Source organism: Festucalex cinctus, chromosome 16 (assembly GCF_051991245.1).
Source record: "Festucalex cinctus isolate MCC-2025b chromosome 16, RoL_Fcin_1.0, whole genome shotgun sequence".
NCBI classification, from domain to species: Eukaryota; Metazoa; Chordata; class Actinopteri; order Syngnathiformes; family Syngnathidae; genus Festucalex; species Festucalex cinctus.
Window position 1 is genome coordinate 13,474,029 of NC_135426.1, and position 27,074 is coordinate 13,501,102.

The 27,074-nt window shown below is 42.7% G+C and overlaps 1 protein-coding gene across 2 annotated transcripts in view; it reads right to left on the reverse strand.

Annotated features, from left to right (window-relative positions):
* Window positions 1–26,032, reverse strand: part of nlgn2a (neuroligin 2a) — a 64,140-nt gene extending 38,108 nt beyond the window's left edge. The window contains exons 1-2 of one of the 2 annotated variants that reach the window (XM_077498860.1): window positions 25,335–26,032; window positions 3,348–4,019 (exon numbers count right to left, since the gene is read on the reverse strand). In XM_077498860.1, the coding sequence (XP_077354986.1) occupies window positions 3,348–3,810 (463 nt within the window). In that variant the 5' untranslated portion in view covers window positions 3,811–4,019; window positions 25,335–26,032. The remainder of the gene's footprint in view (window positions 1–3,347; window positions 4,020–25,334) is intronic. The other variant, XM_077498859.1, reaches the window with a different exon arrangement.
* Window positions 26,033–27,074: the final 1,042 nt, after the last annotated feature.

Below are 27,074 nucleotides of genomic sequence, written 5' to 3' on the forward strand. Positions count from 1 at the left end.
GTGCAGTACAAAAAAAAGACACATGACAAAAGCAAGTGTTTCGGGTGATAGTATTTGTTCATATTCAGGCAAATGTTTCAGAACTCGAAAGTTGTGAAAGCAAACAAAGACTTTCTGAAAGCAATGGCCAATCACAGTTACTGAAGGAGATTATTGCTTAGTAGGGGTGTGAATTGCCTAGTGCCTGACGATTCAATTCGTATCACGATTCATAGGTCACGATTCGATTCGATACCGATTAATCCCGATACAAATTTGTAAATCGATTGTTGCGATTTTTTTACTCAAATTTAGAAAATACTATTCAGTAAACTTGTACATGTACACTGTAAGATTTGTATGAAAAGATATTATTTATTTATCTGAAACTTCAGTCTTATAACTGTGAGCCACTATATTTAACAAACATGTAATCTGTTTCATGTTTGAACAGCATTGAAATAAAATATTAAGGCTTAATGCTCCATTAATATAACATTCTTCCATGCTTAAGGTGTGAAGCCTAACCCTAAGTAAGACATTTTGTTGAATATTTTTCCATCTAAAATGGATGTTTAACTCGTTCACTGCCATTGACGGAAAAAGACGTTAAATGCATTTATTGGGCAGTGAATGTGTTAAAAATCGATTCAGCTGCCTATTGAATCGATTCGAGAATTGCGAGCTGTAGTATCGCGATATATTGCCTAATCGATTTTTTTTAACACCCCTATTGCTTAGTATAGGATAGAGTTGAAATTTTAGTATTTGAGCCAACTAAACCGTTTGGATTCTTCTCCCATAAAGGTAAGTCCAGTTTCTTCCAATCAACTTTGGGCTTACTAAGACAGGCCCTGATCCACAAAAACAGAACCAGACACAATCAAGCTGTTAGCTAATGTTCGAATGAAGTCTGCTTGTAAAGGTAACTCTCCCTCCATGCTTGATTGAGTTCTATCTCCACGAGTTAAACGGATGAGGGCAGGATTAGGAAGTCGTGTCTGGCATAATGCAGGAAGACACACGGGAGATGAGAAGGTCTCTCACAAGTAAATGGAGTCTCAGTAACAAAGTTCTCAAGACGTGGGGACGGTTAGTGGATTTATTTCTGCAATTAATCAAATTGTCCCTGAACGCTATTCATTTGCTTCTTGATTTGGCTGCGAAGCGCACACACTCGCCCTCACACACAAGCGTAGAAATGCTTTTTGTGCATTTTTGTTCTTTGTAGAGAAGCCACTGAGGCTGGCAAGAAGAGAAGTGATGAGCGCAACAATAAAAGGGATTTTTTTTTGGGGGGGGGGGGGGGGGGGGCATCTGCAGTTATACATCACATTTTATTGCAGTAGGCTGACACCCCTGCTGTCCCTCTTCCATTATTCGCTTATTTATATTTTTCCCTTCTCTTCTTCTCATTTAGCGATCATCATCTTATCAACATCTCCGTGCCTGCGTCGCGGCAGCATCAGCTGGGCGCCGCGCCGCCGTTACCGCGTTAGCATCGAGCTGCTCCCAATAGGTTTCGAAAGGAAATTGAAATACTGCACAATTGCGAGGTGTGCGCGCGCGTGTGCGATCTGGGCTGACGCACGGAGATGGATGGCGCTGCGTACGGAATAATGATGAGCGCGCAGGCGGCAACCACGCCCAGGAAGCCCGCCGCTAACGAGGACGAGATGAGAAGTTGACATGCTGGAGGGTCGCCTGGCAGAACTGCCGCTCAATCTGGGAGAACTAATTAACTCGTGATCATCTATTTACAGATATACAACTAACGCTGACTCGTCGAATGTCTCGACGTCTTACGTGGCGTTTTGCCATCGAGCTGCGTCATTCCCCCATTGTTGTTGTTTACGCTCCAAGTAGGTAATTCCCTACTTCAGAGCAGTTTCCGGTGCAGTTCAAGTCCCGAAGTAGAATGCGGAGTGAAGCATGCACTTTGTCTTCGTGCTCCAGGCTACCTGGGAAGGACCCCCCCGCCCCCATCGAGACCCCGCCTCCCTCTCATCGATTCGGCATGACTCTGCAGAAACCAGATGAACAGCTCTCGCAATGATTTATGAAAAAAGCCTCCTTAGTCTGCTCTTCAGAACCTACACGAGGTCCTAATAGGTTCCTGACGTTATCTTCTTCCAAGGAATGAAGCAAGATTGAAGTCCCGTTTAAACCACCATGAATGCAAATAAAAGAATATGCCACTAAATAATAAATATGATATATATGATAAAAATGTATAAAAGACCACAGGAGAGACTTTTCTGTGATCTGTGAAGGAAAAAAAGTGTTCTACAAGCATGTTATTGTTCAGAGAGCAGGTCTGGACCCCAAAGAAAGGAGTCAAAAGATAACTAGCGACAACAACAAGAAAGAAGAATGACAGAATGAAAATTGAAATTGAAGAAACTAGTAACTTAAATAAACTATTGTGGTGACTGGTGACCCTGCATTTAGGGACAGATAGTAAGAGACAGAAAATGACTTTTCAAGCAAAACAATTGAATGATAAAGATGAAGGGGCAATTAAAGATGTCTACTCCATCCCTTGATTGATTCTTGAATTTAGAAACAGGTAGGACTCCACATTTTTGTATCTTGACTTACAAGATTAATTCATCCCGTGACCAAGCCTGGAACTCCATTTAATAAATTTCTCATTAGCTCCCAAAAAGAGCAAGAAAAAAAGCTCTGAATTATATGTATACATATATATATTAGGAGTGTGACGATATATCAATATCGCGATATTTTGTCTCCCGTTAGATTATCAATACGCCTACGCAAGTATCGCGATATCTGTAGTAAATATATAGCCACTATAACGGCTCTATAGTTCATTACTTATTGAGCAATTCCTTGGCGGGCCGCTAGGGGGAGCTCATAAGAGTGGCGGGGAAATGTACGGAAAAAAAATTGCAGTCAAGGAAGGAGTCAACCAGCAAGGAAGAACATGACAACGTTATCAGAACTCCACCAAAGAAAATCATCATCACCATCTTTTCATTTTGGGACAGAAGGAGAATATGAAACATTAGCAAATGTTCCATGTACTCCAAAAGAGAGGAATATATAGTAGAATTAAGTCATTCCGACAAAAACGCATCAGTGAATTCCTTTCCTTGTATGTCAAGGTACTACTGTTCTAAACTTTAACATGAGGAATAAGAAATATCATTCATTTATGACAATTTGCTAAGCCCGTCCCCTTTCGGAATGATTGGCCAATCATAGCTTTGCAGTCATTTCAATCCCATTCAAGAGGCCGTGCGTGTACGAACGATGATTGGACCGACTGCCGGGGGGGGAGGGCTTAGCACAGAGTCAGCCCCGCTTTACCTCTCGCACCTCCCGCCCAGCAGCCCAGCACTCACCATCCTCCGTGGGTACGTAGACGTTGAGATACAGGCAGTCCTCGCTCTGGTTCTGGATGTACCCGGCCGCTACGTCCAGGTTGTCCGTGAACCACACGGGCAGCATGATCTCGGGCAGCACCCCGTGCACATTTTGGGGGCACACGGGGGCAAACTGGGTGGCGTTGCGGATCTCCTGCCACGAGCCCGGGGCTTCGGGCGGCTGAAAGCGGCGGTCGCCGATGGGCGCCGTGGCGTACGGCACGCCCAGGTACTGCTCCACCGGGCCCAGGATCTCGTTGTTCAGGTCCTTCTTGATCCCTCGGAGCTTGCCGTAGTTGGTGGTGACTACGGGGGGCTTGGAGGGCTCCGCTTTTTGACCGGAGGCCACATTTAAGAGCAGGGCGAGGCCCAGCTGCATGCACCAGTCTGCCATCAGGGACTTTTGTCTTTTTCGTTCACTTGCAAGTAGAAATAGGTGCATGGCTGCTTGTGGAATAATCAAAACGTAGTAGTCCAAAGGTGAATGACTAAATCGACGAGCAGCACCCCGTGAAGGTCACAGGGTGGCAGGGTCAGTGCTGAATACGAGCCGAGGCTGTCCCAGTCGCAGTTGCTTCCCCAGCCATGGTTCTGTTACGTTCCATCCCTCTGCGTCCCGTCCCGGTGATTTCATCGCGTTCTGCACCTGCACTAAAAGTAGAAGAGCAAGAAAAAAAAAAAAAAAAGCGATTAGCTGTGATCTGAAAAGTAACCACATCTCGCCTGGGTTCAATTTAGGGATGCACGATAAGATCGGTGGCCGATGATTATCGACAATTATCTCAACTCAACTTTATTCATAAAGTACTTTAAAACAAGCATTGCTGTATACAAAGTGCTGTACATGAAACAGAAATGGTCATGCAGTGAAGAATAAGATAAGAAAAACAAGAACAAAGCAAACATTTTAAGTGAGTATAAAAGTATTTTTTTTTGCATCAGTAAATTAATAACAAAAAGTAGGTGAGCGAATAAATAAATAAATACATATATAAATAAATAGAATAAACATCAGATTCATAACACAAAATACAGCAAACACCACAAAACACCAACAACAATGTTACGTTTCATGGTGCACCAAAAGCCAAAGAATACAGATGGGTTTTAAACGCAGATAAAGAGGGGGATTGCCTAATATTTTGTGGAAGGTCGTTCCAAAGGGAGGGACCGGCAACTGCAAAGGCTCGATCCCCTCTAAGCCTCCGCTTTGTCCTCGGTACCTCCAATTTTGTCTGGTCTGCTGACCTGAGGCACCGGGCAGGTACGTAGGGGTGCAAGAGCTCAGCGAGGTAAGGTGAGGCAACGCCATTTAGAGATTTAAAAACAAAAGAATCTTAAAAGTGGACTCTAAATTTTATGGGCAGCCGGTGAAGAGAAGCCAGGATTATGTGCTCCCTCTTACGGGCACCAGTTAGGAGACGAGCAGCAGCATTTTGGACAAGCTGGAGACGCTTGAGGGAGGACTGGCTGATTCCAAAGTAAAATGCATTACAGTAATACCGCCGAGATGTAACAAAGGCATCGACTCCCGTTTCTAAGTTTCTAATTATCGACCAATTTTACGTGAAACAGATGAACCAGATAATAAAGAAATCCGCTGACAGCAAAAGACTTGCAGTATTGGTCCATCTGTTGTGGTTGTGGCTCAAGTTGTAGCCAACTCCTCAGCCCCTCTCCTATGGTAGTTTTCCATATTTGTGGCATCTTTGAGGCAGAGATATCAATACAATTCAGCTTTATGGCGCTTTACACAATCTTGCAATGTATTTGTACATGCTAAACTTATAGTAACTTGAAAGTATATTTGTATTCAAGTTATTTTTGCAAACAATTATCGGCTTATCGGTTGGCGACATCTGCACTTTTTAAATGATTAGTTTATCGGTTGAAAATAGCACTATCGTGCATCCCTAGTTCATTTAAGAAAAATCCTTTTGGTTCACAACATTGCAATGACTTAGCATGAAAATAAATGCGGACATCGGTATGGTGTCATGTGACCTGGGGAACCTCCTGCAGAGCGAGTTCACTGCCGCTGCACGTGCTTTATGCACCGCAGCCCTAATTTGCACTCATTTAAACTCGTCCCGGTGTAACCTGCATGAGGACTGGACTATTTTAAGCCCACCAAAAGTAAATAGAACCCAAAAGATCGTGACACTGATAACCCTTCACTGTCAATGTGAGGTCAACGCACTTGACGCAGTTTTCGTTTGCAGCAAGACGAATGCATAAGCGCATGCAAATGAGCGCCTCGGAGCCGTACATCCATTCATTTAATCTTCAGCGCAAATCCTCATGTGACATCGCTCGTCACAAATGCATGGAGGAGATTACAGTGTCATAATAACATTGTTGGGTGGTTATGTAACGGCGCGGGATGCGGGAACAACCGTTCGCAATGTTTATAGAGTTCTTTTTCCAATCGCGACGCTCTCTCTTTGCTTTATCATCCGGCTTTAATTGCCCAATTTAAAGTTGCCATTAAGCGCATAATTGCATCACCCGTACGCACTGGAGCAACTTTGCTTTCGTCTTCCGTCCCCTCGCCCGTTTCCCGCTGCCAATCGAACATTTTGCATTTCAAAGTTAAATGCCCTGAGGCTAGACGGCAGATAATTCGAGCCCTCTCAGCCCACTCGGGTGGCTCATTCATGTCATTTGTAATACGATTTCTCCTGTGTTCTTTTGGCACAGTGCCTTCAGACTAAATCAGTGCTTCTTAACCTGGGTTCAATTGAACCCCAGGGGTTCGGTGAGTCAGTTGCAAGGGTCCGGCAGAGGTCAAGACACATACCAGACTCAAATGTTGTGTGATGATATGCGCTGTTTGGCTATTATTGGCTGCAAGTGCACACACTGCTTGGCCTATTTTTGCTGCATGGAATTAGGTGCACTCAATAGTCAACTTGTGGCTGTTGTAATGGTATGTTGTGTGATTTCTTTATTATCGTAATCCTTTCACACTTTGTCAAACAAAAAAAGAATGTGGTTGGACATATATGTACAATCTCAATTTGCATGTATAATGTATGGTGTTCCACAAGGTTCAATTCTGGAGCCTCTCCTGTTTTTATTGAATCTGCAGCCCCTGAATTCCATCTTAAATTCACTCCCAGCCATTTTCACAGAAGCAGTCCCGTTCACTCCCGGCTGTTTTACTGGATTTTGACTGATTTTGCAAGGCCCACAGAATATGTAGAATTTGTGTTCTATTGCTATAAAAGCATGGAACCTATCAAAAGAAAGATTAAAGTCTCTTCTTTCATCAGGAAAAAAAAAGTATGTTTCTATCTGTTTCTGTTTTGCAGCAATAAGCATTAGAAGAGAGCTAAGTTTCATCAGTTTTCACAAATCTATTTAAAATTGAAAGTAATTGAGCTTTTTTTCTACATGGCCCTGGTTGATCTCCTTTGCTCTGCTGCCACCTGCTGGCCGTTTGTGTAATAACTACCATTTCTGAAACCGTTCTTTGCAGTTGAGAGGCTGCATCAAAGCCTTCTGTATGCTCTAGCATAAAAAAAACAAAAAAACAAAAAAAACGTATAAATACGTCTTTGGGACACTTAGAACATTAAAAAAAACGTTTTTATACGTTATTGGGAGTAAATGAGTTAAGAAAACAGCGGTCAAAACACATATAATATAGCCGAGTTGAACTGTATGATTTGCAATGCCAGCACAACTAGCTATCGAGGAAAACTAAAGGAACACCTCCAACAAGGTTCAGTAGCACTGGCCTAAAAGCATCTGCAGCACCTGCTTTTCTTTCTCTGTGCCCACACTCAAGCGGAAAGAAGACACAGCCACACACACACAAAAAAAGAGTGATTGCTATATTTTATGATATATTATGAGTCATACTCTAGACTTGCAGGGTGCATCTGAGGGTTTCAATGCAAATTGGCTCAATTTAGCAGGCATAATTGATCCAGCTTGTGTGCTCGCAGTGGGCAAGCATAAGTGATAGATGAGGCAGGGATGCAGAGACGAAGCTGAGATCCTTTTGGCGCAAAATCCCAACGGGAAAGATTTTGAAAGAGGATTGTGCACTCGAAAGTATGTCCGCAAATATTACACAAAGACGCACAAGTTGACTGGATGAGATGCACCGAATTCCAATTATTACGTTCGCTAAGTTTGTCTACTGGCATCCGTAGCAGAAAAAAATGGCACTGAAACATGTAAGCTGCGGCACGACCAGTGTATTAAAATTAATTAGCGAGTACTAGACCTAGACCTAGTACTAAACTAAAATAGGCAAAAAAAATGGCTGATTTTCACCCCTACATTAACACATTACAACATAAAATAAAAATAATGCCACTGAAACATACCCACCCCCAAAAAATGCAAAAAACAAACAACAAAAATTGAGTTATTTTTTTTATTGTATGGTTAAACAAATATTGAGACAAAGCATTTTAAGACTGTTCTTCCTGCAATTCATATCTGTATTGTCGTAAGTGTATTAATCATTATCAAAATTTTATTCTGCCAAATATCTGAATTACCATGAGCCTCAACAAATCCATATTCATCAGCTAACTATTTGTATTTTGTTACATCGAATTTGTGGTCACTTGTGTTATTTATACCGCTGCATGTTGTATATTTAAACTTAAAGAATGCCCCCACTAGCTTGATGCTAACCAATGGAAAACATCATTGACGGGCTAACTAACAATAGTGCTAGTGTTCGAACTCTTGAAACAAATGGTTTTCAAAAGCGAAAAAAAAAAATGGTGGTGAATGTTCTTTGTCTCTATGGCATGATTATACTGCCTCCTGCTGGCTAAGGTGGGGACACCACAAGGAGAAGCACAATGTATTGAACTGAAGCATAAAATCATGACAGTTTAATTATTTATATTCTATTTGATTATTCTACTCCCTGTTTTTACGTTCAATATTTTTATTCGCAGACCGGCACAAAATCAGCATCATTTCAAAACTGCTACATTACTCCACACTTTTAACAAGTAGAGTATTTAACAGAGCCTCCTCTTTACAAATGATATATTCAATTTGAGGGTTAAGAACGCGTTGCCTCCTCTTTCCAATTACTGCACCATCCACACCTCAAGCCAAAGCGAGCCAGTTGGCAAACTCCGCAACGTTAATCACACAACATTTTTAGTCTCCTGCTGTTTTGCCCAGCCCCTCTCTCGCTCTCTCCTCTCTTTCTCCCTCATCAGTCGACAGCCGCCAAGCTCAGCAGCATCTGGCAAGCTTGCTCAAAGGCACGTTGAGCCCTCGTTTGCGTCTCGCTCGCATGACATGTTTCGTAGTCGTGAGGGTGCTTGTTTGTTTTGCCAAATTAGCGGTGGTGGGTGGGTGCCTCGACGGGTAGGTCGGAAGAAACGGGGACTTTATAAGAATACAAGGTGGCCCAAAATTCACAATACGCATCATTTTTTTCAATTTTGTTTCAGGTTATGAACTCTTGGAGGAGGCGTTTGCGCAAAGTTGGAGAAAATCAATTTGGAGGGATGTGGAAGCTACTCCAGGTTAACGAATGGGTTCAATGGAAAGATTATGAATGATGCTCAAATAACTTTACCCGTCAGCCATAAAGCTTCTTAAACAGTGCATCCAATGCTAACTGCAATATATAAAAGAGGCAGAAACAGACATGTTTATGTGTTTCCTTTCAATTAAAAAACAAAAAATAACATGCCCTAACCCTAAACTACCAATTAAATCGTTGTTTGAACACGTTGCGTAAATAGTAGGGATGTAACGATATTCAAACATCACGATACGATATTATCACGATATGAAGGTCACGATACAATAATTATCATGATATTGTGGGGGCGGCGATATTTAAAAAAGATCACAATATTGTAAAAAAGAGAGCTCATACTAAAAATAAAAAAAAGCACAATATTGTGCTTTCATACATAACACCAATGCATATAAACCACCTACAATCTCTAATAACAATATTGAGGCACTTACTTGCTGATGCAAGCACACATTGATCGCTTCACAAGCAAATTTGGTTCCCCTTCATCTGACAATTAACATCGATTTTAAACATAGAAGGCCAAAACATCCCTCATGAAAATTAAATTGCACTAATAAACTAGCCACTAGAGGGTGCTAGAACTGCACAAATGAAAATCAACCTGACTTTTTTAACAGATGTGTTCCTTTTAAATATTGTGAACATGACGACGACGATATTGTGGCAGTTTTAATATCACGATATCACGATATTGCCCTTATCGTGACATCCCTAGTAAATAGTCACAAAACCGACAAACAGCCAACTTATAGGAAGTACTGCAATTACTTGGATGAAGATCAAATCATTTGGGCCGAGCAAAGGTTGGATGCGTCATCTCGTAGTCAATTAGAACCCCAAACGCTGCAGTAATTAATGTGTGAACAGACTTTAATTAGCACGGAGGCCGCCTGCGTTAGTCACCGCCTCTCTAAGACTGAGACGTCACCGTGGATACACATAAGCATGCTGTATTGGTTCGGCATGGATAAAGAGGGCGTCCGGTGACATTCGGGCAGAACTGTGTGTGCCGGGTCACCGATTAAAAGGTTAAAATTGTGCTTAGCGGGCTAACGATAGATGACTGTGCGCTTGTGTGTGTGTGTGTGTGTGTGTGTATGTGAGGCAGACCATCACTGAGAACAATTAACTCGGATGACCCGGTCGCCACGGCGACAGCTGCAGCCGCTGTGACAGGGCTGGCTGTCAACTAGCCCATGATACGGACCTCCCCCTTGCACTGGCTTAAGCGTTTCGGTCTTGATTTAAATGTAGCACCTCTACATGCTGCATAAACACAATTCAATTCCAAATTTTTATTTCATTCTTTAAAAAAAAAAAAAAAAGAAATGAAAGGTGACAGAAAGAAGTGAAACTTATGACACTTCATGTCACGCCTGTAAAATCTCTCTTCGCGCAAGAGGTTGGCTGTTCGTTAGCACCCCTGACGTGCCTGACGAATTGACTCCTTTATGCGAGTCGAAGTGTGAACGGGAAGGGTGGCGGCGAGCATCATCTATTGCTCACGGTTCAAAGGAGGATGAAAGTCACACGCACACACAAACATGCACAAACACACGAGGAACAGACGCCAGCTGTGACATCAGTGGCATTTATAAAAATGACAAGCTAAGATGGAAGCGCAGTCAAGGATCAGTACAACGCAAAAACTAGCATTAGCATTAAGGTAGGCTAAGCTATGAACCTCTCAAGTGGGCGAGTAATGTTAAATGAACACCTTTGAGCAAATTAGTATTACTAATTATTCCTTGAAAGACACTATAATGAAAAAAAAAATAATAATAATTATTATTATCATCATCTTCGCAAAGGCAGAATTTATAACAGCTCCTGCCTTGGATCCATGCAGGCGTACCTAATGTTATGTCTGCTGAGAGTACACCATCACAAGACATGAATACAAAGCTCCTGTCTGATTGCGCGCCGCCCACACAGCCTGGCTGACGCTTTTTTTTTGTGTGTCTGTGTGTCATACTTCCTTCAAAGTCTTTCTATAAATAGACGCAACGTGCCAAGCTACACTGCGTGATGTGTTATATAACCTCTGAACGCACACGCATATAGACCAATATCAGCCCGCTTGGCGGGCCGCTGCACGAACCGACACTTGCCTCCAAAGCTGCAAACTCACCCACCCGTCTTATTTTTACAATCCAGGTTTAAATTGGTTAAAAAAATGTTCATCAATGCCCTGCGACTGGCGGGCAACCGGTCCAGGGTGTCCCCCTCCTACTGCCCAGAGCCAGCTGAGATAGGCTCCAGCACCCCCGCGACCCTTGTGAGGAACAAGAGTCCAAGAAAATTGATGGATGGATGTTCATCAACGCTTTCCAAAGTAAAAGAAAGCCTGCTTTCATGGAGGACTACACAAATCAGAGTATATTTGCTGTCAAGAGGACAATTTCGAATTCAACTAGACTAAGTGCAATTTCTGGAGAAATTGCATTGGAATGCTGAAAGCTGAATGCTAAGATTTGAATTCATGTGGAATCCTTATGAAGTAAATTTGAGAGATAAATTAAGAAATTATGACCTTCTGGTTACTGGACAATACACTTTACCAACTGTGAACTGTGAAAGTGATACATAGAAAGATTTGTCTGTCCCATTGAAAATGAATGGGGAAAAGTTGATATTTAACGTTAAATTTGCGAATACTGTAAGTAATGTAGAATCAGACGATATATATAGGCGTGAATTTTGAAGCTAGTTGAAATGTGAACAGTGTAAATTGGAAGTATTATTTGGGAGTTGTTACACAGAATAAAAATCACAACTAGACTAAGTGCAATTTCTAGAGAAATTGTGTGGAAATGCTGAAAGCTGAATGCTAATAACTAAATGCTAAGATTTGAATGCATGTGGAATTCTTATGAAGTAAATTGAGAGATAAATTATGAAATTATGACCTCCTGGTTACTGGACAATGCGCTTTACCAACTGTGCCACCGAGCAGTATCAGACACCTGGTAATGATGGTACGGAATTGGGCGTGGAAAGTGATGCTTAGAAAAAGTTCAATGTCCGTCCCATTGAAAATGAATGGGGAAAAGTTGATATTAAAGGTTAGATTGTGCAAATACTTTAAGTAATGTGGAATCAGACGATATATAACCCGGGAGGCGTGAATTTTTTAAGCTAGCTGAAATTCGAACATTGGAAGTATTATGTGGGAGTTGTTAGGCGGTAAAAAAGTGTGGAGAATAAAAAACACAATAACATATGTGGGAATGCTGAACAAGGTCTCTAAATGAGTAATCTATCAAAAATTTGATAATTGATTAGTTGTCGATTAGTCATTGTATCTCTAGCTGTGATCATGTGAAAACATGACGCAGGTCAATGAGTGAATGGAAAACACTAAAATAAATCCACACTTGAGCCAAACATTTTTTTCTGGTACTTTTTTTTTTGGTAGGTTTGTTTCTTTTGTTGTTATAAAAACAACATTCTGTTGGTCTTAGAAGATCAGTCAAATGCTCTAAAATGGCTGCCAATATACAGCTGGCATTGAATGCACCGTGAGCACCGTGGCGAAGGTGAGAAGATTTCTCCCAAAAAGGGCATTTATCAAAGGCAAAATGCATTTACTTCAAACCCACTGACAAGTAACACAAAAATGGAGGGAGTTAAGGGGGGTTCTTGTATGTGTCATCTTGTATCACGCTCCTATCTTGGCGTCTCATCCCCTCAAAATCCTTGTCATTCCTTCTTTTTGTCCTACAAGAGCTCACCTTGGAGTGCGGCTTTAAATCTTGTGTGAGCACTTTCATCATTCCCCGCTAATCTGTCAGCCTGCACCACCTGAACGCTGCACCGCAACTCCACCCCCCCCGCTTCATCCCTTCCTTCCTCTTCCATTTCCGCAGCGTCGTGGTTCAGCAGACACATGACGCTTGATGCTCTGGATGAGTGCAGTCACTGTGACTGCGCCACACACGCGGGCACACGCGCCGGCTTTGGGTTTCAAAAGGGTTGCTCCGTCTCCAAGCAGCAAATGAATGAGGCATCTTTCCGCCATTGCTCCACTTTGCCACATCCAATATGGCGACGACATTGACGTAGACATCTACTTAAAGCCAGCGACGCAATTAACACGATTGGGAGAGATTTGTTTCTCAATACATTAGAAATGTTTGAAGGTAATTGCTGGAAGCATCTGCAAAGTATGTAGTACTCTCTTTAGAGTGCCTCGTTGTTAGCTGTGAGTGTTTGCGCGTTACACAGAAAAAGACAGATGAGCTAGGAGAGGATTTTATTTCCCCCCCAGACTGACTTGACAGCCAGGTTGTGGACCGGGGATCCACACAGATGTGGCTGCATTGTCACCAAGATTATCATAGTTAACAAAAACTAACAGTATAACTATAAATACAATTGAAATAAATGAAAATGAAATAAAATAAAAAACATTTTTTTTAAAAACTAAAATCAGCTGAAACTACATTTATAAAAATAAAATTTACATTTATAAAACTTGCACACAAATATACCCCATATATACAGAAAAAACTAAAAATAATACTGAAACTAATAAAAACTAAACTGAAACGCTTTTGAAAAAATAAAAGCGGACAAACTTGCTGATTTAAACTATGCCTGAATAAAAAAAAAAAAAAAAAGTCAAAATAGAAAAACTAACTGGAATTAAAAAATCCAAAATTATTATAACTCAGATGGATACTGTATATTCCAGCCCCTGCGGGCCTTAGAGTGCCTCGTTGTTCGGCTATGAGAAATATTTATTCATTTAAAATCTGTCTCGACAGCCATCATGTGGCTTTGGGCTGACATGGCTGCTTTAGAGCGCCTCGTTATCACAGCCTGGAAAAGCCCCGTGCCGACCCCGTGGGATATGTTCCAGTTTCATGAAGCTCCATTGTCCATACACGGCAATCTTTATAATCATTCAAATTTGGATAGTTGTTCACAGCACTTATCACTGTCAAATTACGAAGATTTTCCTTTTTTTTTTTTTTTCCACTTTGCAAATTAGGCTGGCTTGTCTGCTACTTTTAAACCACCACCGCGAACCATTTGTAAAACAAGGCGCTTGTAACGCGCACGCCTGGTGTTTTATTGTCCTAATAAACCTGCTGTGTCTTCCTCGTTTGTCTGGCTCGCCGAGGTTTCTTAAGCTGGATGGCTAACAGACAAGCACGCTGATTGAGATGAATGGCGAGGGAGCGATCAACGTGCAGCAGCGATGCATCAGCCCGGAGCGCCAGACGAGGAACGATTGATGGAGCAAATAGCGTTGCATTTGTCCTCTCCTTCCAATGCGGCCTTTTACTATTCACGCCGGAGCCCCAACACGTCTGTGCGAGCGAGGCTCCCAAACGGCCGGCGCTGCGCTTCTATAAATAAAGACCGATCGTCGTAGGTAAAGTCGACTTTGTTCTCCATCCAAAATGTTTCAAAAAGAGCCCAGCGGGATCGCAAAATAGCCTGTCGGTGAAGTAAACAGAAGAAGAGCGGGGAGGATCTAACCTGAATAAAATGCCTTCAGAGTTCTTTGAACCTTAAAATAAAGTTCATTTATGTGAACAAATTGTTGACTAGGCGTCCAAGGCTGCTCCATCTATGTAGTTTTTAGTAGTAATAGTTTTTAAGGCCTTTCACACACCCCATTTTTTTAATTCCGCCTACCTTTTTGATGTGCATCTACTTCAATATAATTCACCAGATTCACATCATTTCAATTTCAACATTTTCCAAAAAATGGTACTATCGGGGCTTGTATTTTTCTCAATCCAAATACTCAGTTTTCCCGAAATTCAACATTTTTCACCCGAAAATTCACCATTCATTTCCAAAGAGGCCAAATTTCCCCAAAACATGTAAACCAGTCAATGACTAATCGTGAATTTATTATTACTCATTTACATCATTGCCATTTGAAATTTCAATAATTCTGCTCATTCAATTCACCTCGGGAGCTATTTTCAATGTGCCAAAAATTCCACTTGACCAAAAACATTTGACAAAAAAAAAAAATAAAATCTCTATTCATTCTCAATGAGACATTCAACAAAAAAAAAAAAATTCACATCATTTCCATTTGAAATTTGAATCATTTAGCTCAGCTAATTCCTGTAGGAATGATTTTTAACATGCCAAAATTTTGCACAAACAAAAATCCCCCCTCCCCCCCAACCCCCCCCCCAAAAAAATCCCCTTTATTAGGACACATTAAATACATTATTCACTCCTCCTTCAACATTACTTGACTGAATCAAAGCATTCCAACTCCAACATGTTCAGATCATTCAAGCCATTTCATTTATTATTCCCATAACAAAAATTTATGGAATTTTCCAAAGCCCAAATTTCTAAATATGTACTTATTCACCTCCAGTTTTCAAATATATTAATATTTGTATTATATTAATATCTATATATACTTCAACATGTTCAGATCATTCAAACCATTTCATTTATTATTCCCATTCAAAAAATTAACATTTTCTAAAGCCCAAAATTCCAAATATGTAATTCCAAATATTCATATATACTTCAACATGTTCAGATTCAGATCATACCAGGTCATCCTATCATTCAATATCATTCCACATTGTTCCATCCATTTTCTTAAAACCACTTACTCCTCCCAAGGGTCACGGGGGTGCTGGAGCCTATCCCAGCCAGGTTCGGGCAGTAGGCGGGGTGCAACCTGAACCGGTTGCCGCATCATTCCATATCATTCCAAATAATTCCACATCATTCCACATGCGTCAAATGTTGTCTTTCAGCATTCACACGCAATTTCTCCAGAAATTGCAAATGTCTAGCTAGAGATAAACCACGTTATTATGTCCACATTCTTCTTTCCTCTGATTGGTTGGTCAGAGCAAGCCAAGTGACCTTTGTTAGCATATAGATTTATCAAATGTGTGATTTTATAGTCACCCCCGTTTACCCGCCTGTTTCTAATACTTAATAGACGTCAATATAATACAGACACCCGCCTTCACTGCAAAGTGGAGTTTCATATAATTTGACACAAATGCCCTTTTCGCCTGTCCCCGCACAAGTTGGCCCAAAATGTCTCATTGAATATTTCATGCGCACGGCGGTCGAACCATGGCGGGGACCCAGAGCGCGCCTCCAATTATGCAGGCTTCCACCGCTGAGTCATCAAGGCCGCCGGGGCTGCAGAGCCTCACCTCTGCTCCCCCTGGACTCTTCCTCTTTCTCCTCATCCTTATCGTCAACTCCCTCCCCACCGGCGACCTTGCGCGCCCTTAGTTTTGGCAGGGAACGACTCCCAATTGGCCTTTGCGCTGCTCCCCGTCTGTTTAGGTCTGTCTGCCTCCAAATGACATTAAATGCACATTACATGTCTATGTATAGTAAATTGGAGCAGACAGAAAGCAGAGGGTGGTGCAGTGGATGGGGGGGTGGTGGGGGTCGAAGCAGTATTTAAATGGCTGCATTAGCCTGCTGTTAGACGTGGAGTGCTGCCACCGCTTTGGCACACGACTCACTGATGAATATGCAGAGCAGCTGCAATGACGCGCAAGTGCACACACAGTGTGCTTATGACAGAAGAAAATGGCGGGAATAGTAACAAGTCATAGTAAGAGGAATTGGGCTATTCTCCGATCCGAGCAAAAGGGATAGAAGGCTGAAAATATCCCAGCTTGTGCTGTCAAAATCTTGCCCTGCTCACTGTATGTGTACTATCCTTACACACGTTAGCGTGCTAGCAAATAGCATGCTTAAGTGCATGTTCAATATGTCCTTGTATGGTGCCCTTGAGCTAAGAGGGGATCTACTGTCCTCTTGCGTTATGTACGGGCGCTGTATAAAAATAGACGCACGGGGTCTTAAAAGATTCCCCATTTGCATTTGCATGCTTGAGTTCGTCTCTTTCAATCTTTCTGAGAGTGAATTTCTCCCCCACAATCCAAAATGGACGGATATGAGATTATACAGTGGAACCTCGGCTTTCGTATGTCCTGGTTTTTGTATTTTTCAACTAATTTTTGTCTCTGTTTTCATACAAAAAAATGTGTAAAGTGTCAAGCGTCAAGTGAATGCAATGATCCTACATGTTTGTGTAGCACACCCTGTTTAAAGTCAGACTTTCAAAATAAAACAACACGGTAGAATTCCACTTCCTTTGGCCACGTGGTGGCTATTTAACAGTCAAACTCAATTAATTCTGATATTTGGTAACTGATTAACAGGATGATTGATTTAAAAAAAAAAAAAAACATTGAATAAAATATTTTTTTTGTAGGCGATGGGGGCTGTCCTTAATGCTTGAAACAACAAAGATATGAATTACAGGCAGAATGATTGACTGTATGTTTTATAATAATGTATTTGTTTAATTTTAAAACAGACAATTGGGAGAAAAAAAATCAGCTGATTTTTTGGGTGGGGAATGTTTGATTATTATTATTTCATCTTAAGTTGGGGGGGAAAAAAAAGGCAAATTGGCAATTATACCTGTTGAGCGCCGACCCGCATGCAGCTGATAGATGCGCATTAATCTACAAGTTGTCTTTTCGAAGGCGGAAGTTGTCTACAGGGTGACACGCAGTGATACTGATGAACAGAAAAGTAGTGCCCGGGGGTAATAGAGTCTGACTCTTTTTTCACGAGGGAGTTTTGTGTGCAAATGTATCACTCTTTTGAACACAAATTGTTTTAGAAGAAAAACGCTTTCTTTAGGTGACCCCAGCCAACTCGCCGGACTATTTTCTTCAAGTCCAACACCAAGAACTCGTCAAGAACACTGTCAAGGGTAAGTCAGTGCTGATCGCACACACTGGAGGTGAGGATGAAATAGAGATTCATATAAAAAAAATCTGAACGATCCCTTTAAGAGTATTTTGAATATCTGGAACGGATTAACTGGATTTACATTATTTTCTATGGGTAATATTGCTTTGGTTTTCGTACCATGCACTTTTAGTCACACTTTATGGACTGGATTAATCAGTAAAACTGATGTTCCAGTGACAAATGATTTAAAGATGTGCAAAAAGTACTGAAGTATTGAATAGTTGGCTATCTGCTTTCAAAGTTTAGAGAAGTAGGTTAAAGAGCAAATGCAGGTTCATCCTGAAGTTTTTGCTTGTAGTGTCTAATCAGCCCCACTTCCTGCTCAAAAGGAGTGAAAAGAGGATCCTGTCAAATGTTTATCCAAACATCTCCACACACCAGCACCTCCGAGCTGACCAGGCGGCCAAACTTAAAAGGTTCACTTGCTGCTTCCCTCCTGGCTAATCGGTACGCTATCCAACAGGGATGGCCAGAAATCTCCCAGTCTATATCTATCTATGTATATATAGCCAAATATATCCATATATATGTATATACAATATATACATACAATACTTCTAATCTCACATTTATTCCCCATCTTTTTCTTGGCCTTACTGGCTTCCTTGGTAATCCTCTATTTCTCTTGTGTTTTGTTTTTTTATGAAATCCGTTTCAAGCAACCCACACCGTCTCAGCCCCAATAACTCAAACAGTGGAACCTTTGATGCAACATTCATGATTTTGTTCCCTAATGCACTCTCTCTGTCTCTTTCACAGTATCAAATCTCCATCGTGGGCTTTTATTCAGCGTTGCAGCTTTGTCCATTCCCTCTTGCTTTAAGAGTCTCATCTTGTTGCCGCAGCCTCGCCCTCCCCCCCTTTTTTTCCCCCCATTTCCACCCATGCACCAAAACTCTCCCTTTCAGCTCTTTCGCTTTTACGCTCGCTCATCCTGCATTCCCTTTGCCATCCCACACGTGCTCATTTTTTTTCACCCACCTCGCAAGTTCCTCCCGTCATCTCCTGCATCCTCTTTCTCCAGCGTTCCCCGAGGTGAGCGGCTCTGCACTGATGCACAGGCACACGTGATGGGAGGGTTGGCCCTCTAAAAGTCATCATTCATCACCACATCCATGTCATCCTTTGGTAGCGCACATGGCGTGTATGGAATTAATGAAGAATGAAGAAATGCAGGATCATTCTCATTTGCGGACTGGTCTCTGCAGTTTTGACTGCACTGTCAGGTTAAAGAGCTTCAAATGAGTGGAGTCTTGCCAGAACAGAGACATCCCGGCCTTGGGATTACAGGATGGTCCTGAGGGAGCATTTACGTGTTGCAGTACCAGGACGAAACAGTTTTGTGCAGCTACACTCTAACCTAATCTGCCTCTAGGACCTGCCTCCTTCTAAGCTCATCACAGAGGATAAAGAATATATGAATGTGAGTACTATTTTGGATTGGGATTGTGCTCCCCAAATGCTCCCCAGCAACAAGTATTTGGAAATAAGCCATGTTATGGAAAGGATTCACATTTCTGCATTTGATGGTTAGTACACGTGTCCATACTGCTTAGCATTGAAAGAGAAATTTGAACTAAAAAGTAAGACAGACAGTAAGCAGGATCAATGCAGTTTTGTGGAGCCTCTCTAAAGTTGTTGGTGCTCCGTTTTTCACCATAGAAAGCCCCCACTGCCTGTTTGATAGTCTTATCGCTCACCTTGGCTGGTGGAACCCCCGGGGAGCATTTTCCTCTCTGGAAGAGTCATATTTAACTTGTTCTCGGCGCTGGGCCTGCGAATCCGCATCTGCCGTGACTGACCTTGAATTAAAGCTTTGACATGACCAAATGTAACAGCGTCACAACTGTTGCAGAGGCAAGACTCCGGGGGTAACAGAGGCACTTGGCAGAGCCGATTATTCCCAAAAACATATTTACCCTCATGCCGCAGTGACAGCGACAGTGAAATGCACCCGAGGCTAGTAAACCTGCGTGCGCATGACAGGCCGAGCCGCGGGAGCCGGGAAAGCCACTTAGGCGACTTAACGTGCCCAGACGACAAAGAAGACCGCGCTTCACCCCCAAGAACATTTCCGCTATCATCCACACAACAGCAGCAGGTGACACAAAATGCTCAGAGTACAAGAAAACACACATGCTTCAACATTTTTACAATGTTGAAGGCATAAAAATAAGAGTACACGGTTTCCCAGGAGCCATAGCAACAGCGGTACACTGTGCGAGCAATCAGGAATGCATCCAGCACCTCCTGGGCATGCTCTGCTTTCCTTAGCCCTGCAGGCATTCCGTATCGTTACGTCTTCACTCCCTTTTATATTGGCGACCGCCTGGGATGCATGCGGCTTTATGTGTATTTTCATGCTATCAGACAGAATAGTGCTGAGTTGAGAAATATAGACAGAATCCACAACACCACAGGTTGGATTATCAACCGAGTCGTAACACCAGTCTCTAAGCAAAGAAGCCTTAAAAGCTATATAAGAGGCGTTATTTTAACATAAGACCATTTTCATAATATTTGGAAACAATTGGCAGATTTATGCAGTTAGAGATTTGAACTCTACTGATAAATCGCGATAACGTTTGATGACATCGCCGAGCCTACCCACTCAGGAATTAGCGGGGGAATGCTAGGTGCTAAGCTAACTCACTCCTCATCATCTAAGAGTTGCTGCAGCTATCTGACGTGGCTAAATTAGCTAACAAGCTCCAGTTGACTAAATCACTAAAGGAGGACAAGGAGTGGTTAATCAAGCGAAACACCAAGCAAGAAAAGAAAAAGGAGATAAAGGACAAAGCTGCGCTAATTGCTAACCTACAGTGAAATGTAGAACCTGACTAAAACTGTGTTACAGTTGAGAGTAATGAGTCAAACCTCCTTTATCAGGGTTGTGGAAGACATATTCTTACATGTATGTATGAAATGTTTGGTTGAGTTTTCTTTGAGACATTTAGCAAAACATCGGCTAGTCGGTTAGCTACATTATCGCCAATTTACTGTCAAAACTGCATATCATTGCCAGTCTCTCTTTGATTATGTTACTATTTCCGAATTTGATCTGTCTTGGGTGCCTTGATAATACATTTTCAATGGAATTTGGATGTAAACAGGAAAAAAAAAAAAAAAAGGAGGAGAGACAGGATGAAGCATGAATATAGAGGCAGGTCCTTGACGACAATGACCTCTGAGATCCTCCTAATTGAGCAAATCTCCAAGCAGAGACATGGCGTCCCACTCGAGTCAGGCGCAGGCCAAATGAAAAAATAGAGAGGAAGGAAGAGAGAGGGGTGAAGCTTTTGAGCCACAAGAGGGCCGCCATGAAAAGGTTGCGCTATGCGAGTCTAATGAATCGAGGGGGTTGTACAAGAGCAGCATTGACCTCCACCCAACTTCCTCGCTACTTCAAATCCCATGTCCGCCATCTCCGTCTTTCGACAGTGAATTTGGGAAGAAGAAAAAAAAAACTGACAGACTTGAAATATCTTCTTGCTGCAAATCACGAGACAACTGAGGCCGAGTTTGGCCGAGGGACCTTGCTGGCACGGCGGCAGCAAATTGCGGTGAGTGAGAGGCGTGAAGAGACGGCAGAGTCTTCTTTAAAGGCCTTTCTGGAAGGGTAATTTATGTGCGCCCAGATCAATGGGTTAATTAAGTGGAGAGGGGAGAAATGGGGAGGGCCAGTGGCGCAAAGGGAAGGGAGAGGAATAAACCGTTCAGATCTGGAGCACATCGAGTCCACCATGGATGCTTCAAACCGTAATGAAATGGACGAGTGCCACCCAATCATTCTCCCGGGCAAATTTGTTTATGTTAGCGATGATCTATCCCCCCTGGAGGATCAATACAACATTGCCTCCTTTGGATTTGTCAAACTCTTGTAAAAATAAGCTGTCAAGGAGGCAATCCATGGGGCGGTCTTGGGAGAGACCTTTGGAAAAAATCAATTCCGATATTTACTCATCAACAAAAAATTCTCAATTGCAAGGAAGAGGAAGTGTCAAGCTGACATGGTTTGCATTCGTTGTCCAGGATGTTAGACTCTGATCCCCAAAATGTGTTCACTCGACACAAGAGCGCATGTGTGGGAGGTAGAAGCGGAAACCAGGCAAAAAAATAATAAGAATCCTGCTGACTTGCAGGCTTTGAAATCACCTCTCCCATTCCTTGCTTCCAAGTCCCTTGAGTGGGACGAGAACGTTTTATGCGGGCGCCGCTTTGCTTTCTTCCCATGTCTTCACCCCTCAACAGCAAGCAACAAACCCTCCACCCGACTGGCCCCAGCATCCCCGTCCAATCCCACCAGCTGTTTCCGAAGCGATACGCACTAACAGACATCCCAGCGAGGCAATCTGGTTTGCCACTAGCATGTGATCAAGGTTACACTCCCTTAGCAGGGCTAATTAGGCTGACAACAAGCCACATCTTTCTTCCTCTTAATGCTGTGTGTCTGTACATTCATGCATCTTTTAGCGCCCTGCATTACATTCCGCATTTTTTTTTTTTCCAACCTCAGGTAGTTAAAGATTGCGCGTATGTGACTCATGAAGGGCACCGCACGGGCTTTATTTTTCCCACCAGGATGATAAAGCTGCGGGCCAAGTAGATAGGTGCGTGCAGTAAAGTTCAGCGCGAGCCGCTGACATTTACGTGCCGACTGCTACCTGTGCAAAACAGATTCCGGGCTGAAAAGGGGTCTTGCGTTGGGTCACATTTGTCACCAAAGGACATGCTACGGCCTTGAATCGTCATGGATTAATGGTTCAAGCAACAAGAGTTGTTTTCTCTGAGGGATGCAGGACACATGCAGCAAATATCAACGCCAAAACAACTAAAAAAAAATAAATACATTTCCTTAGAGCGAATCATCGAGAAAAGCAGCCCAAAAGTTGTGAGGCAGCATCTCTTGTGTGTTTGTGTACTCTCACACACGTGTCACTGTTCATCCTCCGCCGATTGTGACAGTGACAACAACCATCATGGGCTGCTTGGCACCAGCTGAGCGTGAAAGTCCAATGCTGACACCGAGGCGCCCATTCGTCACTGTCAGCTGCCGACTTGCCCGGCGAAACCGTCGACGCACGCACACACAAATTGCCTCCCCAGAAGGAGGCGGGCTAAGTCTCCACGTGAGGACCGGCCGCTTGGTTTCATTAACGTCTGACGTGCTGACAGCGAAAGTCTGGCAGTCCGCCGGCAATGCGTCGATGGGGGATTGAAATGATCTAATTGTTCAATGGAAAGTCTTCGGGTATCTCAATGTGCATTTTGGAGGTCGTACCAATAAAGGTACAACCGTCTCCCTTCTTTAGGTATTTCTTTTTCATATAGAAAATTTGGACACTGTTTGGCAACCCGTCAGGCTTCTCCGTTCTGTCACCCTCTGTTGGTTCTTGTATTTTAAACGTCCTAACTGTTAACTCTTTTGCTGCCACACGTTATCCAAAAAACAACCCTGACAGTGCCAGCCGATTTCGAGCATTTTAACTAATATTGTATACTTTTACTACATAATCCTGGTGGCTACCACATGAAAGATTGCATTCCATTCTTTCATTAGAAAAAAGTATGTTTCTAACTTATTCTGTTCTTTCGTAATCACCATTTGAAAATATGTAATTTGTGAAAACAAGCTTTTTGCATCTTTGATTCCACAACCCATTGACCAGGCAGCACTGCACTTAACACTTCACATTGATTTAAAAAAAACAAAAACAAAAAACGTAGTTGACGTCATTTAACGTTTATGGCGGCATACATCGTGATTTTAGTCATCGTATTAAACGTTTTTGGCAAAGAGTTAAGTGACTTTTTTTTTTCTTTTTTTTCTTTTTTCTCTGAACTCGTGTAGCTGTGCCTTTCTTTAGCTTTTATCTTTTCGAGAAGCCCAACAAATGTTCATTGATCCTGGCCAGTGTCACCCGCTCTGAACCAGGGCGGCGGGCCCGGAAGTGCCAAAAAGAGAGCAGCGGAGAGTTCAACCGAGCTCTCACCTTCTTAACGAAGCCGCCGCTAACACGATGGGTGAGGTCTGAAGACACGGATAAGACAATGGAAACAGAAGGAGATGTTTTGTTCACGTGGGAGTTCCCTGGAAACACGCAATTCAGAGTTCTTGTAGTATGCGCAAGGCTCTTTCTCCTTTGTAAGGAAAGCAATCAAAGAAGTTCCAACATATATTTGTTTCCAATAACACCAAAAAACAAAACAAAACACAAAACTCGAGTCTGTCCTACATTTCGGTTGCAAAACGCTGCAGTGCAACAAGGCACATTGGAAGCCAATGAAAGCAACAGACAAATACACAGTGAGCACTGCATACAGAAATGATGACCAAAGGCAATAAACAGAGAGAGGCCCTTGCTAGGCTGCACACTTAAGTCTCACAAATCCATATTGTCTTGACGGCTGAAGAAACAAGGCGGTTTCATTTAACAGGTTCAGTGTTGGCGCGCAAGTCAAATGTTTACATGACAGGACAAGACTGGCCGTGCCTTTGCAGAGTAATCAAATCAACATGGTCGGTTATTGGTGGGAGAATGTAAAGCAAAATATGTCAGTCTTGACATGCGTTCAGGTCTTGCAAGAAACAAAAAAGTGAGAGTTACTTTTTCAGCACTGATTAACACAATGAGCTACCAGTTTGATACACACTTCTAAAAAGGTGAATGATCTCAAGTTATGCTATTCTTGGAAGTGAAGACACGGATTATGTTAATGATCTAGGAAACAGTGTTACGTTTTCAAATGATCATTTCACAACTTCACTCGGAAATCACAATGACCCATGGTGAGTTATTTTTAGCACAGGGCTGTGCGCTACTCATGAGGTCCATGGGGGCTAAAATTAGCATGTCAAATATGGCTGAACCATTTTGAAAAATAACAATTATACTATTTTTTCCCCTCAATATTATGGGATCATTTTTTTCAAGGGTTTCAATTAGCATATATTTTCACATCCATGGCGACCACGCAGGGCAGGTGAGCTGCATTAAGAAGAAAAAAAAAAGATGAGCGCCAATTAAGCCGAGCCGAGCCAGGCTGCGGATGAGAACAGAGGTCTTCTTGTCCCAGCTGAATCCTGTCATCTAGCAGTGCCCCGTTGATCCGAGCGGGCCACAACAGACAGCAGCCCGCACGGCATATCAATGCGGCCCATTCTTTGTGCCATATTTGTGTGTGGAACATGCGCTCATAGCTATGGTGTTTCCTGTTTGGAGGTTTCTCCCAAACGAGGTCTGCAAGATCGTGAACGACGAGGCAAGACGCATGACGCCGCAGTGTGCACCTTGCTGAACATGGGATGAGGACTGAGAGCAATTTGCATTGAAGTGAATGAATAGAAGAGCAAAGAGCAATGATGATAAGACGTTGAATCGGTAAGACTACCGAATGAACAATTCTGAGCTCTTAAAAAAAAAAAAAAAAAAAAGTGAATGAATAGAAGCCTGTCTAAGTCACATTTCACTGTATGAGATGTTCTGTAATTGAGTGAAGGCAAAATATAAACAAGTCTACAATATGATTTGGACAAGGGGATGTGCATTTCTTATATTTGCATATCACATGTGCATTTAACAGTTAAGCAGCAAAGTCAACACTTAGCCTATGTGTGAAACACTTGGTCCTACCTGTTAAATTGGGATCCCCAGGTGCTGGTGGAGAGCCAGATTCCCACTGATGTCCTTTCTTGTCTCCTCGGATTGTGTCCTCCACTTGCCAAAAAGCCCATTCAAGCAGCAATGACTACAAAATCAAAAATTACAAAAATTAAAAATAAATAAATGAAAAAAAAATCTGGGGAAAAAAAATGAAAGCAGTCCCTCCCTTCTTGAATCGAACCGGGCCAATGACAAGGGAGACCGAACCCACAAACAAGCATGAAAATGCGTCTTTAAAAAAAAATGGGGGAAATCGGCAAGAGGCTCTAAAGCAGCGCGAGCCGCATCCGTGCGCGCTCAGCCTCCCTCGTCTCCAGGAAGACGGCAGCACATTCGCTCATTGTTTCATCGCCTAGCAGCTGGGTCCACCTCGGGCGCAATTCGAGGCCCGAACAGAACCTCCGAGCGGCGTGGACGCGTCTGCGGATGCGACATCGCCGAGCAGTCACCTGTGATTGCAGCTCGGCTGTTTGTCGTCGTCGTCGTCGCTAATTCCTCAAACGGAACGCCAGGAGGGTCCAAAAGAATTCGACGCAGTTAATTGAGCAACTTGCGGATCTATCTGTGCTCGTCTGGCGCTGAGGTGAACCGCCTCGGCGCGCGCGCCCCCGTGACGTACGCGTCTTCGCCGGCACGCCTCCGCCGTGCGGTGCACGCGCCGCAGTGTCCTCCTCCCGAACGAGAGCAGGTCGCCATGGCAACGCTTGCCTATGACCTCAATACGACGGCGCGTGATCCAGCCTCAGCATCCTTTGGATGATGGAAACCATTCGGGTTTTTGTTTTTTTTTTCCTTCTTTCTAGCGCCATCAGTCGGTCAGAGTTGCAGCAGTGTGACATCAGAGGACGTTAAAGGAACAGATGTCCATTTTGTTCCGTCATAAAATCCGTTGTTTTCAAATCAAGTACCACCTAGAAAAATAAACAATAAATACTTCACTCTACTTTTCCCCCCAACCCTGTTCTACATTTTTCTCTTCAAGGGCTGATAATCATATCGCTTTCAGTGCGTTTCAGTCCCTGAACACACCACTGCAGATGGTGAAAAGCTGCCTGTTGGCAGCACCTGCGCCTCTGGATGCAACACAACCACATGTGTGATTACACAGGCGGCAGTGCAGCCAAGCGTCGGCCCCCGCCACCAGTCGGCGGGTTTACAACCTGACACGGTCTTCCCCCATCGATAGCACCTGCTATTTGTTGTCTTGGTTGGAAATGACCTAATATGAGCTATGACAAGTCCAGTAACAAAGTTAACCTTGCACTTTAGGTTCAGAGAAATTCGAAGGTACTTGACTCATTGAGCCACTTTCAACTGAAGGTGACATCACCTGTGCTGCAGAAATAGGTAACGACCAATCACGGCTCACCTGTTTTCTGAGTTTGGTCAGCAAACTCAGCCATGATTGGTTGTTACCTACTTCCTGAGCCCGGTTTATGTCATCTTCAGTTGACAGCAAGTGGAAAAATGTGTTTTGAAAGCTATTAATTTTTCATGAAAAATGATGAAATTATCACTCATTCACCCAAAAACGTGTAAATATGTTTTTAATACTTTGTCCTTCCCAACCAAAAACATATTTATACGTTTTTGTTTTTGTTTTTTTAATGCTAGCGCACACAGAATGTTTTGATGCAGCTTTTGGCCTTGAAGGGGTCGCTTAAAGCAAAAAAAAAAAAAAAGGCCAACAGGTGGCAGCAGAGGATAAGA